This window comes from Phocoena sinus, chromosome 9 (genome assembly GCF_008692025.1).
Source record: "Phocoena sinus isolate mPhoSin1 chromosome 9, mPhoSin1.pri, whole genome shotgun sequence".
Lineage (NCBI taxonomy): Eukaryota > Metazoa > Chordata > Mammalia > Artiodactyla > Phocoenidae > Phocoena > Phocoena sinus.
In genome coordinates this window covers 47,827,278-47,845,107 of record NC_045771.1, presented here as the reverse complement: position 1 = coordinate 47,845,107, position 17,830 = coordinate 47,827,278, and the positions used below count along the sequence as shown (strand labels likewise).

General features: G+C 40.1%; 1 protein-coding gene across 3 annotated transcripts in view; it reads left to right on the top strand.

Moving 5' to 3' along the window:
- CREB5 (cAMP responsive element binding protein 5) overlaps positions 1-15,399 on the top strand; it is a 417,963-nt gene extending 402,564 nt beyond the window's left edge. For all 3 annotated transcript variants that reach the window (XM_032643594.1, XM_032643595.1, XM_032643593.1), the window contains exons 10-11: positions 8,274-8,382; positions 9,276-15,399. In XM_032643594.1, coding sequence (XP_032499485.1) covers positions 8,274-8,382; positions 9,276-9,439 — 273 coding nt within the window. In that variant the 3' untranslated portion in view covers positions 9,440-15,399. The remainder of the gene's footprint in view (positions 1-8,273; positions 8,383-9,275) is intronic.
- The last annotated feature ends 2,431 nt before the right edge of the window (positions 15,400-17,830 follow it).

The following is a 17,830-nucleotide window of genomic DNA, read 5'->3' as shown; positions in this document are numbered from 1 at the left end:
TTCAAACTCTTGTTCTGTACCTACTTGCTGGGTTTAACCTCTCTGGCTCTCAGTTTCCTCATCTATAAAATGGGGATAATAACCTCATAAAGTTGTTGGGAGGAATAAATGAACTAATGTCTACAGAGCCGTTTGTACATAATAAATCTTCAACCAAAAGGCCGCTCTTTATGTCCACTGGGTGAGGGGGTTGCTTCAGTTCACACTAGATTATCTGTATTTTTGTTTAGTGGAAAAAAGGGAGGTTTGTGTTTATTATTTTGCTCCATAAGAAAAGGCATGTTTCCATCTCATTTTTAAACTTGACAAGATTTGAATCTTGCATGATTTTTGCTTTCCATGGGTGGCTCAGTGGGGGGACATTTTATAACAAGGCCACTTCTAGGAGTTTTTGAGAACCTCCAGCACCTGGAGCTTCTCCAGCGGACTTCATGCCATACACATGACGCAGTTCAGGGCATTTGTTCTAACACAAAAAGAAGTGCACTGTTCACCAGCAGAAGAAAAAGCAAGTATTATATAAGTGACAAGCAGTCAGGGGTAGCAGTAAAAATCGTGGATTATAGCGCTGGATTATAAACGGTGCTTCCAGGAGCAGAGATAATGGCTAAAGAGTGGAGGGAAGAGGGGAAAGAATGCCTAAAATAGGGAGAATCTGCTCCTCAGTAGTTCATAGGTCACCCTCACCCCGCATCCTGTGCGCATCCTCAGAAAGGAGCAATTAGGGTGCCAAACCCCCCTTTGCATATTTAATTCCATTAAGTGGAAATGGTCTTGGGACATCCAGTGTACAAATTGAAATTATACAAAGCAAGTTTGAGTTATACAGGGACCGACTGTCATCATTTATGGATGTTCACTCTCCCCCCCCAAGTTTATCATTCTTTTAATGATAGACATGAGAAAGAAACTGGGAAACGTATATAGCAGATATGGGGGAAGTAAGATAAGAAATCCTCCCACTGGCTTGTACGAAGCTTGTGTGAAGTTGGAGACTCTGTTACCCTCTCCCCCGACCACTTACCCCCTTTTCTAATGTCGGGTCTAGCATGGAGAGTTCCTGAGTGTCTGTACTCAGTATCTGCTGAATAAATGAATGAGCTCCCCATCTCTGGAGTGTCCAGGAACTAGCTGCCTGACCACTTGGCAAAGATGTGATGATTTAAGGGAATCAAGCCGCAGAGTCTGGCTGGACTCAAACGCCGCCGGAACCACTCTAACTGGAAAGTCTATAATTCTAGAATCTGGCAGGTATAGTAGTATGTGAGAAGCTTTTAGGTGGACATGAGTACACGCTTTTAATATTAATAATAATCATATTTTAATTTCTATGTGTACTGAAAAATGTAATCAGAACATCAAACCTTCAGTTTCACAGATATTTTTGGTAAGGACCAGGCTAAATCTTTAAAAAATGAGTTAATTTGTAGAAACATGTTAAGTAAATAAAAGATTCTGGTGTATGTGACCTAGCAAATATCACAGCAGTGGTTTTGTAATGACTGAACTGTGAGAACCCCTGGAATTTGCTACCAGTTCTGAGATCTGCAAGAGGAACATGAACAGGTGCAGGTTTTCTCAATCTCAGCACTATTACCTTGGGGCTCAGTAATTCTTTGTTGTCTCCAGTGCAGTGTAGATACTTAGCAGTATCCTTGACCTCTACCCTCTAGGTATCAGTAGCACCCTCTACCCCACCCCCAAGTTGTGACAACTGAAAAACGTTCAGACAATACCAAATGTCCCCCATGGGGGGCAAAATTACCCCTGAGTGAGACCCACTGACCTAGATGAAGGAGCCTTGAGTAGTCAGATGACACGTAATCAGATGCGGACAAGTTTTTAAATCAGTTTTAACTAAAATGAGTCCTTGCAGAATGACCCCAGGGTATTGACCATCATTCTAGAGCCTGAAGACATGGAGGGGGTCATAGCAGAGAGCCAGGAAAAGGGAGGATACTGGTTTACTTTGACATCAGATGTGTTCATGACTTGACATAGGAACATATGTTATAGCTTTCACTTAACATATAAGGTACTTAACATATAAGGTATATCCTTTATGCGAACCTAATCTACTTTTTTAAAAGAGTATATTTTAAAACATGCTTATTGCCAGAAGAGAGACTTTTTATTTTATTTATTTATTTTTGGCTGCATTGGGTCTTCGTTGTGGCACATGGGATCTTTTGTTGCAGCTCGCAGGCTTCTCTCTAGTTGTGGCACTTGGGCTCAGTAGTTGCGGCCCAGGCTTAGTTGTCCTGCAGCATGTGGGATCTTAGTTCCCCAACCAGGGCTCGAACCTGCATCCACTGCATTGGAAGGTGGATTCTTAACCACTGGAGTACCAGGGAAGTCCCAAACCTAATCTATTAATTTTCACATTTTTAGAACTAAAATGGAAGGATAAGAGATACTAGAATTCTAGCCCCTGAAAACCAGAAAAAAAGTCCTATTGGGGCCATTCAACAGGCACCAGTATTTTGGGTTGTTAAAGTAGTGCCTGAGGAAGGGACGGTCTCTGAAAAGACTACATCGTTGGTGTTTTCCAACCACGGCTTTGCTTCACAGGGACAGAAACCACAAGGGCTCCATGTTTTCTGTGATGCCGAGTGCTCTGCATCATGCCATGTGATGCTGGAGAGGATATGCAGATTCTGCTACCTTTGAATGACCCTTTCCCTCTCATTGGACCTTTGTCAAAAGAAAAAGTTGTCTCTCTTGAGGCTGGTCCAGTAAGCCGAATTTTAAGTAAACAGAAATGGAAGGTGCTACACAAGCAAACTCCCGCCAAAAGGAATATCCAAGGTCTGGATGGCCAGCTGCCACTTTTGAGTTGTTTTCCAGCATAAATCTAGTTAGGCTGCAGATTGGAAAAATTAGAACTGAGAAAACAAAATCAAACTCCCAGACTTCATTTCCTCATCTCACAACAAATCTCTACCCAAGAGGTCAACACAGGTATAGGAATTGGGGGAAATGTTAGAAACCACCCAATCTGACATTTTATTTGGGAGAAACGGAGTCTCGGGGGACATGAGAAGTCTTCCTGAAAGTCACACAACCAGCAAGTAGTAGGATGAAAACCCAAGCGAGTCTTCTCTTGACCTAACCCACTGCTCTGTGATCTTTCATTCTAGAAAGTTCTTCAACTATGAAGGAATCCACATTCTTTTCACTGACACAGTGGCTGAGATCAGCTCTAAATTCATCAACTGCTAATGCGGTGCTCATTGGATTGTGTTCAATAGATGATACGGAAATCGTCTGGTCGCCCACGGAAATAATTGCTTTTCTTTTTCAGTAAAAAGACACATGGCCTAAGTCGCTGCTGAAATTTTAGACACACGAGCTCAGGTTTAGGACTTGGCAAGAGAATAGGCCAGATGGGAACTGTTGCTGTACAAATTGAAAGTCCTTTGTTTTAGAATGAACCAAACCTGGCCTCAGTTAATCTACAAAAAAAAAAAAAATAGGGGAGGGGCTATGTGGCAGGGCTCATTTTGATAATTATTTTTTTGGCATGGACTACTGCTCGCATCAAAAAGCATTTGGAGTTTATCATATTAACAAAATGACATCCCCCCAAAACTGAAAATGTAGCCCTTAGGGACTTCTTGGAGTGCTTGTTTAAAGTACGTTATTACAGTGTTGAATGTCTATATAGGGGTGCTACTTCATCCCAAGGCAACTTTATGGGTTTAAGAACAGATTAATCTTAACTACATCTATACTCTTACAGTCCCTATTTAAATGGCTAAACTTTTAGGAGTAGCAAACCCAAACTAGTTTAGAAAAAAGAAAAGAAAGAAGAGCTGATTTCGGCAAGAGAATCAATACTTATTATTAATACTTTGCTTTTGCAAAGTGCTTCTATATGAAGACCTATAGTTATTATTAGAAACTACACAAGGGAGTAAAAAAAAATTGGTGATTTGCATCAATTCGTAATGCAAGGTAATTCAGAATAAGAAAATGTCTCCAGAAGTCCTGGTTTCTATTTCCCTACTAGAACTGCAGGCCACTTTTGATTTCTTTCATGCATTTTGAAACATTTGCTGTCTGGTTCTTCTCTTCCAAAATGTATTCAAGGTGATTTCTATTAATGTTATCTTGAAAAGGGTTTTTATTTAAAATATAGTCTAGTGTTTGTGCATTTCCTACATCGGTCAGTCTATCAATATGGAATGATATCTCTCAGTATCTATCAATATAGAATGATATCTCTCAGTATCTATCAATATGGAATGATATCAGTCAGTCTATCAATATGGAATGATATCTCTCAGTATCTATCAATATGGAATGTTTACGCATGTGCACAGCACACGATTCACTCCGTTTTTGACATTCTCTACTGTTTTTAACCCATTCTCTACTGTTTTTAACCCAAATGCTCCCTTATGGAATCTGATGAAGGCTCTGTAGACTCTCACAATATGGAAATGAACATGGACTTGAAATTCTGCACAAAAGTGAAACTGTAAATGTTGCTTTGGAACCTGCCCTGTTAAGATTTGGAAGTATAGGAGGTGCTAGAACTGGCTCCCTTAGGAAATATAAGACTTGATATATAAGCCCATTTGAGAATACCAAAAGCAATTAACTAGTGAATAAAAAATCAAGATGGAGACCTTCATTAGATTATTAGGTAATTAGCATTCTCAATAGAAGGCAATTCATAGAATAAAAAACTATCTTGCAGGAAGTAACTAGAAAACTAGTCCAACCACCTTGTTTTACACTAGGTTGGTGTGGCAGTTTGGGGAGCCAAACCCGATTATTCTCAACTGTCATTTGAGAGTTCCTTTTTCTGCTGGAAGCTGCCCCATGAATTTCTGTTGCTTCTCTGGCCATTAGACTTTTATTTAGTCCTTATCAGTATCGTACTTACATGTGCATGATCTAAGCAAGAGGGAGGCTGATTGTTCTTGTCTATGGAGAATATTAATTGGCATTCATTTTCCAACCCTAACATAGCTAAATAACATAATTACTAATATATTACATTAAGAAATATGTCCATATTCACATATATCTTTAAATGATGGTCAGTTGTTACAGTGCTCTCCAGGTTCCTACATTTTTACAGACCCTCACAACTCCCAGGTCCTCAGTTTCTATACTTACAATGTATTGGTTTATTAATAAAGTGCTTTGCTGTCCAGAGACAAAAAAATGCCACTAAAATCATCTATTTTCTATGGGGCTTTGGTTATAGGCCAGGACACCACATACACTGTTGTGGTGATTGGTGCTGTTTTATTGTGGCCTCTCATGAAAGCAAAAGGTTTATCCTGAAATGGTTTGGGATATGCCAAGTATTGTAGGCAGTTAGCTCCTTGCAATTGTAGGAACCCGAAGAACGGAATTCAAGGTGTTTTTCTTAAGGAAGGGACAATGTACACTTTGAGTCTGGGGGATGGAAGACTGCCTAGAAAAGGTGTGACTGCTGAGGACACAGAGGAGGAAGAAATGGAGACTAAAATCATCCCCTCCAATGCAGCCGCCAAGTGAGATTTTTCTTTTCTTTTCTTCCAGAAGTACAAGAAGGCAACAGAATCCTGTTGTTTTATTTTAAATACGGAAATGTCCTCATTTGTTTCCTAGATCATGGAAGAGAAGTATGGCTGGATTCACTAAGGACTGGAGCTTGACTCCACTTTCTTAGAACCATTGTCTGCAACTGACAGTTTCCCCTTAGGGTCCAGGTGTCTAGCAGTTGTGATTTCAGAAAAGTGTTATCTCTATAGTCCAAATACAAATCATGTCACATTTCATTTTGAGGCCAAATATGTATACATTCAAACATCTTAGTTTTCTTTTTCTCCTTTTTCTGTTCTGCTTTTGTCTGTTCTGTTTTTAACCAGGGGCTGCCTTCTGTTTAATGGTCTAAAAGTAACTTCCTTTCACACAGGCTATTTTAAGCAGAGGGGGAGCTGGGAAAAGGAAGAATGGCTATCTGAATTTAAATGGGCATAAAATTAGAGGAAAAAAATAGTGTTTAAGGCTAAAATAAATTGTCCTATAAATAAACTTGTCCCACTGATCCCCAAATTGACAAGGGTCACTTCCAGCTTTGATAGGGCCCCTTATCAACTGCACTCATTTGAAGGTGGGAGGTGCAGTTCACCTTCCTGCACGTTCTCAAATTTAAGAGCAATTTTCCTATGAAATTAAGTGATTTATTCATCATTAGTGCTAATTTCTCAGGCATTTAAAAAAATTTTTATTGGAGTATAGTTGATTCACAATGTTGTGTTAGTTTCAGGTGTACAGCAAAGTGAACCAGTTATACACATACACATACCCATTCTTTATTGGATTCTTTTCCCATATAGGTTATTTCAGAATATTGAGCAGAGTTCCCTGTGTTATACAGTAGGTCCTTATTAGTTATCTATTTTATATATAGTAGTGCATATATGTTAATCCCAGTCTCCTAACTTATCCCTCCCCCCTTTCATCAGATAGCCATAAAAGCCTTGTAGATGAGATTTTTATTATTTTTGTATTCATGCTACTCAACATTTGATTGCTTATAATGTATTTTGCAAATGAATTTGGAATTAGGAGGTATTCTTTGAAACAATTTTCCAAAAATTTTTTAATTAACTTCAGAATCCCAAACTTACTTTTTAGGTGATAAACACATGCCTCAAAAGCCAAGTTCATACTGAAAGCGTAGATACAACTTAATGACAAATGTTAAAACACCTTCCTCTGTGTGCATGCTTTTGAAAAGTCTCCTCCACGTGGAGGATAATTGCGGGGCAGCCACAAATGAACATTGGCCAGAGAGAGGTGTTATTTATCACAACTGTAAAATGGCTTATTTGAGGTAGTGCTACGTTTACAGTTTACTTTTATCAAGTGGCAGCACCTTGGAACCATCTGTTCTACATTTATACCGTTGTCCCTCAATATCAGCGGGTATTGGTTCCAAGACTGGCCTCAGATCCCGTAATCCGCTTATGCTCAAATCCCATCCTCAGCCCTCTGTATCCGTGCTTCCGCACCCTCAGATTCAGTCAACTGCTAATCATGTGGTATTGTTACCTATGGAGAAAATCTGCACAGAAGTGGACCCGCACAGTTCAGACCCGTGTTGTTCAAGGGTCAACTGTATTTGTAGACGATGGTGCCAAGTACATTATTCCACAAACTATGAACCTATCTTTGTGAATTACTACATAAAGTGGAGATTTGTGGCACTTATCTAAGTAAATCCACAACACCCTGATATTGAGGAGGGAAAAAGTTTATAGACTGAAATTAGCCAAACTAGTTAATGAACCAATCAAATTAACTCAGTCATGGCCCTAAACTCTACTGCCCTTGGCCTCCCTGGGCTGACCTGATCCCACCAGTAGAGGACCTACATTTGCTCTGTATGCTTCCATGCTTCCTCCTAAGTGGCATCAGGCAGGAGGACGTGCTTTGTTGAACTGTAGCCCATAAAGAACTTCTTTTGGGAAATCGGCTTATTCTGAGGGCATTTCAGTTTGAAGCCGCTCACCCTGCCACACAGTTCCTCCCCGTGCCTCACGTTCACCTTCTATTCGTGGTCAATGTCAAACCTGAACCTGTAAGATAGCATGGGGACTTCCCTGGCATTCCAGTGGTTAAGACTTTGCCTTCCAGTGCAGGGGGTGTGGGTTTGATCCCTGTTGGGGAGCTAAGATCCCACATGCCTTGCAGCCAAAAAACCAAAATATGAAACAGAAGCAGTATTGTAACAAATTTCAATAAAGACCTTAAAAAAACATGGTCCATGTCAAAAAAAAAAAAAAACTTAAAAAAAAAAAGACAGCCTGAAGAGAATTATTATGAGAGCTAAATTTATTGAGCACTTCGTATGTGCTAGGCATTGTTCTGCGTGTTTTGCATGTTACCTCATTTAATCCTCACAACAACTCAAAGAACTTTGTACTATTTTCATTCCCATCCAAGGTTGCTAGAGCTTAGCTGGGTTATGTTACCTGCCTAGAGTCACCCAGTCAGTGTAGAATGGAGGGTCCCTACCTAAGTAACTTTTAATAGGATTAAGCTCTTGAGTTAAAACCTAGTCTCTTCAGAAAGCCCCTGGGAAACCTGAGGGCCAAATCAAAGGCAAGCTACAAATTTTCAGGTGAATCCCGTTAAATAATATTATTAACGTCATTCAGACATAACAGAAAAGAAGTGTGCCAGTTACACTGTTGAAAGTGCACGGGGCCTTGGGTTTGTATTCTCTGGTCCTCTTAACATGACTTGGATCCGTCTCTTTCCAGAATGAAGTGTCCATGTTGAAAAACGAGGTGGCACAGCTGAAACAGCTGTTGTTAACGCATAAAGACTGCCCCATAACAGCCATGCAGAAAGAATCACAAGGATATCTAAGTAAGTCATTGACTTTTTTGCTTTTTTTAGTGTCCAGTTTTTTTGCCACCAATTTCTCATTGGATTTATTGAAAGAACAAAAGTAAAGCATAGACTGCACACCCAGGTGGATATCATGCTAGAATTCTTGAGTGGCTGCCAGACTACTGCGCCAGAGGGAACCCTTCTTTTCTGACCCCATTCATCACCATGACCGCCACCTCCTAATAATTTCTGGCTAGACGTTCCCTGGTATTCCACATTGTAAAATCCCACCAAATTCCAATTCTGCAGCCAGTAGGAGCCCAATTACTGGTGGGCTAGCAGTCTTTTATGGGCTGGGAAACAGGCTTTGGGTGAATTATATCCAGTGCCTCAGGATATGCTACATGTTATTCACCAGGCTGAAAAGCTAGTGACCTTGTCTCAGTTTACCAATATGTAAAGTGGATCTGTTTTTCTAGATCCCAATATCTGCACCTGGAATGTCAATAGGTTCAATGCTAATTGAGTAGGGGATGGCGGAAGAAGGGGGGATTCATGGCTGAAGGTCAATTTCTTTTCAAATAATTTTTTAGATTGAGCAACACAGATTCTCCCACCACATGTGAGTATTTTTCCACATTTGATATATGGATGGCTCTTTGAAAAGACAAGATGGGGACTTCACATGCCACAACTTAAACACATCAACTCATGTTGCTGATCTAGAAAGCATGGCTTTGCTTGTAGCTATAAACTGGGAAGGCATAGCTTTGTGACTTTAAAATAAAGTTTTGGAATTAACCTCCAGGAGAAAATGTGTGAAACGCTCCTATTTCTAGCAAGCATCTAGCAATATTTTTTGAGTAGTCTCCAAGTCCACCCAGGAAAGAGCTATATTGGTGTGTGCGTGTGTGTGTGCTTTTTCCTAGGTCCAGAGAGTAGCCCTCCTGCAAGCCCCGTCCCCACGTGCTCTCAGCAGCAGGTCATCCAGCATAACACCATCACCACTTCCTCGGCCGTCAGCGAGGTGGTAGGAAGCTCCACCCTCAGTCAGCTCACCACTCACAGAACAGACCTGAATCCGATTCTCTAAAATCCGAGGGTCAGACCTTGCCTCCAAGGAGAGCTGTCGCATATCCTGCGTCCTTTCTTTTAAGGGCATTTTTAGAATTAACTCAGACCTGGAAGACTCCTCAGCCCTTCAAAGACTGGCTTTCATTTTTATAGTTATTATGGAAATGTTGTCTTTTATACTCAGTTATATAAGCAAAAAAGGGAGTTATGCAATTAATAATCTATCAGCTTGGGAAATGCTTTGGTGCTTTTCTCCAATTTTCTGGTACCAGTTACTTGTTTATAAACTGAACTCCTTCTGTATATAGTCATGGTTTCATTCTTATCAGTCCAACCCTTTGCCTGAAACGTTGAATCTTGTTAAGCCACAGCTTTTAGCCAAAATGAGGCGTACCTAGATGTCCAGTATACAGACTGCAAGGCAACTGGGGGAGAAGTCTGATGATGTCATAGCTTATGTTGAGTTGGTGCTATGATGTCACCAGAATCCCAGATAAATGGAGAGCCTTTTCCACAACCCTGTTTCTCTTACTATAAAAAAAGTATAAGCTCCATTGATGTCCAGATAAAATCAGCAAGCATCTCACCACCTCTCCTCCTGCTCTTGGTCCACTTCCTTGAACGCCCAATTTTCCTTTCCATTTCCACTTTTACCTGGGCTCCCTATTGACTCTTTATTTTTACTTTCTGTTTTATTTTTTCCCCTCTAGCGTTGCACGCAAAGAAGAAAATAATGTTTAAAGAAAAAAAAAAAAAGCTAATGTGGACCTAGCCATGGCTTCCCTTGCCCCTGACCCATTCAACTCTTGCTTTTCACAAAAGAGTAACCGGGAGATGTTTAATGTGCCTGGTTTAATGTTTTTAATAATCAGAGCAAGTAAAAGGTGGCTTAGCCGTAGGTGAAGCACCGTTGAATGCCAGCTGTGGAGACACTAGGGAAGGGAGCTTTATAAGCCTCAATTGTGGAAGTCCAAATTATGATGCAGAGCTAGAACATCATACCCTCGAATTACAACTGGTTTTATATGGCCTGTCTATAATGTTGAAAATCCATGTACTATATAATAATTCAGAAGGGCTCTATTCACTACACAGATTATGCTGTTCAATCATTAGCTGCTAATAGCCTAAGATATATTATTATTTTTTTCTTAAGCCTATGGAACCGTCTTTGGTGTTCTGGTGGGTGAAAGTAGACGAACTACTGGAGGAACAGAGAGAGAAAGAAAACCTAATGTTTCCATGGAGGTGCTTTCCGCCCTCCCACAGCAGTTAAAGCACTCTGGCTGCTCAAAGTATCCCCTGGATATGGCTACTCCACTCTTCTGAATAATTCTGATTTATACTTTCAGCAACTTTCCTGGACTTGCCCATTATAAAAAGCAGATAGTCCAAACCACAGTTGTGCCTCCTTGAAACAAGCCATTCTACCGTGCTAAGGTTTTAATATCACATCTCACAAATAACTGGGGCTAATGTTCTTCTCTAGTTGTCTAGGCAGGTGCTGGTGTTTCATCTCCATTTGAATGCTTGACCTCCAAACGTGAGTGTGTGTGTGTGTGTGTGAGTGAGAGAGAGAGAGAGAGAGAGAGAGAGAGAGAGAGAGAGAGAGAGAGAGCGCGCGCGCAAGATAATGGGATTTTAAAAAGTAGTATTTTACAAAAGGTGTAGCTTTTATAAGAGTTCGGAAAAGGGAAGGATGTGTTTTTTTTTCTCTCAGTATAGTGTAAGAATCTATTTTGGAGAAAAGAAGAAAATATAAGGGTTATGAAGCATGGTTTTTATAACTAGTTTCAGTTTTATCTAATAACTTACTTTTTAAATCAATATTTATCAACAATCTTTTCATGTATGCAGTGCTTTCAAAAAGAAAGTTTTGAGTTTCCAGGGAAACGCATAACTTGGATATATGATCTAAAAAATCAAAACAAAAGCAAAAGCAAAAAAAAAAAGAGAAAAAAGAAAAAAATGCAAACAAGAAAAGGATTTTCTTTTATATTTTAGACAAACATATCATTTTTAAGTATTTTAAATACTGAATTCAGTTATTTTGTTTTGTTTTGAATCTCAGCTGTAATAGCTGAATGGTTTAACCTAACTGGCTTCCTAAGAAGTTTAAGATTTAGCTAAAAAAGCAGTTAACATTCTTGTCTCTATTTTGAAATCAAAAATAATTTTTTCTAAACTCCTTCCTAGGACCATTTATGTGTCCCCCTAAAAAGGAGAAAGAGCTCATTGAAATATTTGGGTTTTTTAATTTTTAAAAAATTTTTGTTTTGCTTTAAGTGAAAAATATTTTATTTCTTTACTGCATGCATAGCACTTAATGAAATGGATTTTTAAAAAATCCACTGGTGATATCAGAATGTCCAAGGAGTGGGCTGTCACTAAAATTATGGTTTACTTTACTTCTCTTCCACCTCTTAATTGAAATATTTAGTTGTTAAACCAAAAGCCTCTGCAGTTAAGAACTTGCCTGAGTTTTAATTCAGCAGCTTGACGGTTTGACTGACATGCATTATATATAGCTCAATTACGTCTGTTTTTTATGCTAAGAAGGCAAACCACCACACACAGGTTAGCAAACGGGCCTCAACGTATAATTAGAATAAACTTCTTATACTCAGGGCCTTTAGGTATGTTTATCAGCAGTGTGGAAATACAGTGAATGGAGGATGCCAGCAAGTTGTCAGAGCTTCTTGAAATCCTGAACAGAAAGGCTCATTGGTCAAATCCAACACTCGACTTATCATTATTAAATATTTCACTTGAAGGCCTAGCTTTCACCAGACTGTAGAATAGTCTGTCTGCCTGGAAATCTCTCCATTCTTGTCCCACACTTTTTGCCAATCTGGGGAGACATTCTGCCCCGTTCTCCTCTCCCACCCAGCTACTGGGTCATCCATCCATACGGTCACAGATCAGTTGCAATGACCTTCAGAGCACCCATCCTGAGGAGGGAGGGCCCGCAGCGCAGCACTGCCTCCCCTCGTTCACAGGTGGGTTTCTGTCAGCAGGATCTGCTTCTGAAGTCACTGCCAACCTGCCTGGAAACTTCCACAGCGCCTCCCCTGCCTCCTGTGACAGGAATTAGCAGCCAAGATAGGGACACCTGATAGCGTTTCTACCAGGTCAGTCCTTACCTACACGGAGGCATTCCCATCTTAATTGTTTCTCCTTAAGACATTTCTGAACATATGCCAGGACAGGCAGAGTGAAAATCCTCCCTATGAATGGACTCGTTTTAACGCCTGGCGTGAGGTCGGATGTTTTCCCTTTACCCTTCCCCGCAGCCCTCTCCTATCTCCACATCAGTGTTTGCCAGTCACAGTCTTAACACGGCCCGCGGGGACGAGCAATTTGTGTACTGTCACTGCATGCCTTCTTTTCATTAGGGTGACTTACTTGGAGCAGTTGCTCTTTGGAGCCTGTCAGGTCCAAGAAATCAAATGCAGTGCGTGTTCCGAATAGAGGGGCATCCGTGGTGAATGTGCAGGTGGCTGTGGTCTGTTAGTTCAGAAAATTGTCGTGTGCTAGTTGAGCTTGTCATTAAAAGTCAACCAGCTGCCATACAAGACCAGCCTTTGGCTGGGGGGTTTTAAGCATCTGTAACTGCTATAAACCTAGCCATCCAGTTAGGATAGAATGTGCTTCTGTCTGGTTAATAAAAAACCATCTAAGAAAATATATATGTATGTATGTGTGTATACAGTGGAATTCAAGGACCAAAGCAAAATTTGGACAGGAATCTATTAATTTAGAATTTTATAAGATATTTATTAATAAATGTTATTTTTAAACATTCCATTTGAACAATATTCTTCTGTAGGATCTACTTGTTTTTAAAGGATTAGTTCATAATAAACTACTCTAGTTGTGTGTATCTTCATTTTACAGGGTTTCTAATGGCTGTTCTCCATCATTTGGTGGAAATGTTTGTTTAGACCTCTGTGCATAGAAATTTCAAGGATTTGTATTGCTCTGTGAGTTATTTTTTAATCTATGTTTGGAACAGTTTTAAATCATCTATTTCTTTTTTCATTTTTAAAGTAAGCTCTTTCCTTTAGGAAGCAGAGTTCAGCTAAAGGGAATCGGTAACTATAACTGGAACAGCTCTCTTGTAAAAGTGTAAAAACAGCTTCATCTCTGCTTCTCCCCACCGCACCCCAACTTCCCAGAATGCCTTGCACTATTCAGCTTCCTTAGTGCTCTTCTCGTCCCTTCCCAAACCGTGTGCAGTAGCTTTAAGCCATTCAAGTTCCATTATGCAGTATATCTGAGAAGGGAAAGGAAATAACCCGTTTAAATTGGAATAAAATCGTGCCTATGCAAACAGTAGCAATTTAGAATCACTCCTCTGCTTTTAAAATAATTTATATTTTAAAATTGCACTTTAGCATTTGTAATCCCCGTCAGTTTCTCTCGTTCTCTTTCAGACCTCCTCCCTGCCCTTAAACTTCCCTTCACCCTCCCCTTCCCAACTACCCCACGCTTCCTCTAAGGCTCTGAGCTGCATCATTTAAAATACTTTACGGAACATTTGCACCAGGTACATTTGCGTGCGTTCACCAGTAGCATAGCCAAGACGCATTGCTCACATCAACCTAGATGAAGCCTGCTACGAGAATGCCAAGGAGAAGAGCCAGTATACTCTTTCTCCCTTTATTCATAGCATGTTTTTAAAAGATGTTATATTATGCAACAGATGTGAGGGAGCAGCTATGCTACACTTAAGAATTTTCTGTCTTATCCTCCAACCAAAGTATGCTGAATGAGCCAGGAGACATTCCCTTGTGCATCACCATGCACGTCAGACTGTCGTCCTCGCCATCGTCTCTCTGGGCTGCTGAAAAAAAAACGGTGACCCTAACTATTTCACTCCTAGGTCTCAAAAATACAATGTTGCCTTGTACCATAATTAGGGACAGCACCTCTATTTTACAATTATAACCTAAGAAAGGACAAGAAGACACTGCAGCAATAAACTTACAAGTAAGATCCAATACCAAAACAAAGAAAAAAAAAAAAAACCCAGCTCGTCATGTTGTGAAAATGAAAAAGTGTATGGCCGTTCAAAATATTTTACTATTTCTTGTGGAGTTTTTCAGTGATGTAATGCTTATAGCCAAATTGCTTAAAGAGTGTTTATATATTTTTTTCCTTATAAATTGTCTATTTTTTAAAAAAGCTATTTAACCACAAGTTGAAGAGGGGTGGGTAAGGCCAAACTGCCAGCATTTCTTAAAAGATTAATGTTCTTAAGTGGCGCTCTGATGCCTTTCCAAGCTTATCGTCAGAGGGGGCTCAATAATGATCAGCTGTTATACTTAGACCAACTTAGAATATCTAGCTCATTAGAAGCCAGGATTTAGAAGGCTCTTCTTAAGCCATTGAAGATTTTCTTGCATTATGTTTCATTTTATAGAACTTTATAGGATTTTTTTTTTTAACAGAATCATTTTAGCCTCAGGACTGAGAATGTGGAACCTGAATACATTAGCTTTAAATACATCATTAAAATCTTATGCACAATAAGCTCATTAGAGTCTAGTTTGCTCCTTTAGAATACCAAGGCTATAGACGCTACAGGACGTGATGAAAGGTATCAGCCATGCTGAAGTGGAGGGGGTTTCAGAGAAAGGACCCTTCCCCACCAGCCAGCCAATAGAACAGAAGAACTGCTCGCCCTCTTTCCTTCTGTGTTCTGCTAAATCACACCTGCCTCATAGAGAGAGGAGTTCTGCCTTTGAGGTTTGTCTTGGAGAAAAGATAAACTTGAAATGTCCTCCCTGGAGAGGACACGGGATTTGGGATCTTCCGAAAAGGCCCAGAAAAAATGGCTCAGTTCAAACACAGTGTTCTAGGACAATTGGAATATAAATATTGTCCAAAAGATAGAAGAGAAAAAAGGTTAACATTGTGCAAAGTAAGTGTTAACTAAGGAAGTCCTCGGAAAAGGTGCTGTCACTTTAAGTTCTGGACTCCGTGGGGTGGGGGCGGGGGGGGGGGGGGGGGTGGTGGGTATTTGTAATTGTAAACAGCAAAGCATTTGTGTTTGTTTGTCTGTTTGTAAAGCAACCACCTTCCTTATTGGAAGGAGAAAAAAACTGGGGGTACAGACATGTAAATACTTGCAGCAGCATTTAATATGTTTAATTTTATGTTAAGCTTCTTGTTGCATCGTGAACACATTTATTGTTACCAAGGACAATGAGTTCATTAAGACTGTTCAACTAGGTCAGATTTTCACATCTCTTTCTAGCAAGAAGAGACAAGATTTTGTGCATTTGTACAAATGTTAATAATATCACTGCAATTCCAATATAATAAAGCACTCAAATGCAAATAATATATGTACCCTCTGTATGATGAAATCTGGGTTGGGGCTAATGACATCTACTCTGCACAAGGTTTTATTCATGCCTCATAAACCAAGGCTTAGGCTTTCAGGGTCACCATCATCTGGGGACAAAAGCAGGTGAGATTTTCTCCTTCCCAGACCATCACTACTCTCCCGCTGCCTCTTCCATCCAACTTCCCAAGTGAGGCCACGAGTCTAACACATTCACAGTGGGTTGGCCACATGACTTTGGGATCAGCAGATTTTAACAGTCAAGAAATACAGCCAGTGTAAATTCATGTTTAAGTTGTGTCTGTGAACCAAGAATCACTTGCTGGCTAGTCTGACAGTCACATCCTGGTGTTCTTTGTTTGACCTCCAGAGAAATCCGAAGGACAGGCTTATTAGCCCAGTATGCATGCACTCTTATAAACATTAACCCCCGCCTTCCTCTTCTTCCTGCCTTCCTTCCTCTTCCTTATTCTTTTATTATTTTTCTAGTCATGCTCCTCTTTTTCTTACACTCAATCGGATCCGTCAGCATGGCCAGAATCCAACCATCCTTTATCACCAATTTTACTGTTGCAGTTCTGTCCAAGCTACCAGCATCTCTTATCTGGATTAGTGCAGTGCTCTTCTAACTGGCAGCCACAGGGAGCGTTGAAAATGGAAGTCAGACTGTATTCCTCTACTGTTCAAAACCCTGCAAGGACTTCTCCACTCCTTCAGAGCAAAAGCCAAATACCTTACTATCAGGTTCTATAGACATCCCACCTGCCCTCGCCCTGTTCATTCTGAGTTCATCTCCTACCATTTTCCTTCCCCGCTCACACCTCTCCAGCTCCATTAATATCTTTGAGGTTCCTCAAACATCCTCTCACTATCCACTGGAGAACCTTTTCACACACTGTTCATTCCCTCTATCCAAAATATTCTTCCCCCAGATGTCAGCCTAGCTCCCTTTCTCATCTGTCTCCCTCTCAGTAAAGCCTTTCTATCCTACATAAAATTATATCACTCTCACTCTTCCTTCTCATCTGCCTTGCCCAGACTATACTTTCTATAGAATTTACCTCCATCTAACATAATTTATATTTAGGTTTTTTTTTTTTATTGTCAGTCTCCCCCAAGTAGAATGTAAGCTCCACAAGAGAAAGGGCGTTTTCAATTTTCTTCACCCTTGCAACCCAAGATCTAGAACAGTGGATACACAATGGGCACACAGTAAACATCTGCAAGATGGGGATCTGTTATTTCCTTTCTGCCTTCTCCTTTATTATCAGAATGCTCCAACCCATCCACCTGGTTCTGTGGCCACAGCAGTCCGATTTTAAAACCAAGTACCAGGGCATGTCATCTGACACCTAGCCTGACCTTGGGACAGGATATTTGAAATTGGGACAGAAACAACAATTTGGGGTATGGGGCGATGATTGCTGTTCTAATGGCAATCCCATCTGTTACATTTGCATTAGGACCACTCAGTACACACATGGTTCCCAAGAGAGGCTTCGTAATACCCATCCCACACTCATTTGCAATTTTAAAGCCATTAATATTGGTTAAAAAAATTGTTATGATCCCACATTTATACTTTGAGGATAGACGACTCTAATCTCTACCCTTCCTTTCATCCCTGTGTGTCCCTGGGGCTTCATAATGTCCTTTTATCTCACATTTGCTATTGTGGTTGATTATTCGTTGGTTACTGGATCACATTTTAATTTTGCATTCCATATTTTCTTATCCAAGAAAAATAGTTTTTTAGCAAGACAACCTTGTGGTTTGGGACCTAAGTATCTTCATTCTGAGATCATAAAATTCTGGAGCACAATGGGCCCCCTTTTTAAAGTAATTGAAAGCAAGACGTTTTGTGAGACCTGTTCCCATGGCAGTAACATCAACTTTAGCAGAACAAGCATGAAAATTTCAGCTGCAAAAGAGAAAAAATACTGATTTTAAAAATATAAAGACAGAGTCTGGGTTTAGATTTGCCCACTTCAGAAGCTACTTCCTTTTAGCAACTGTAGATGATTTTTCAAAATGGCTGAAAGGATGGATAAATGATAA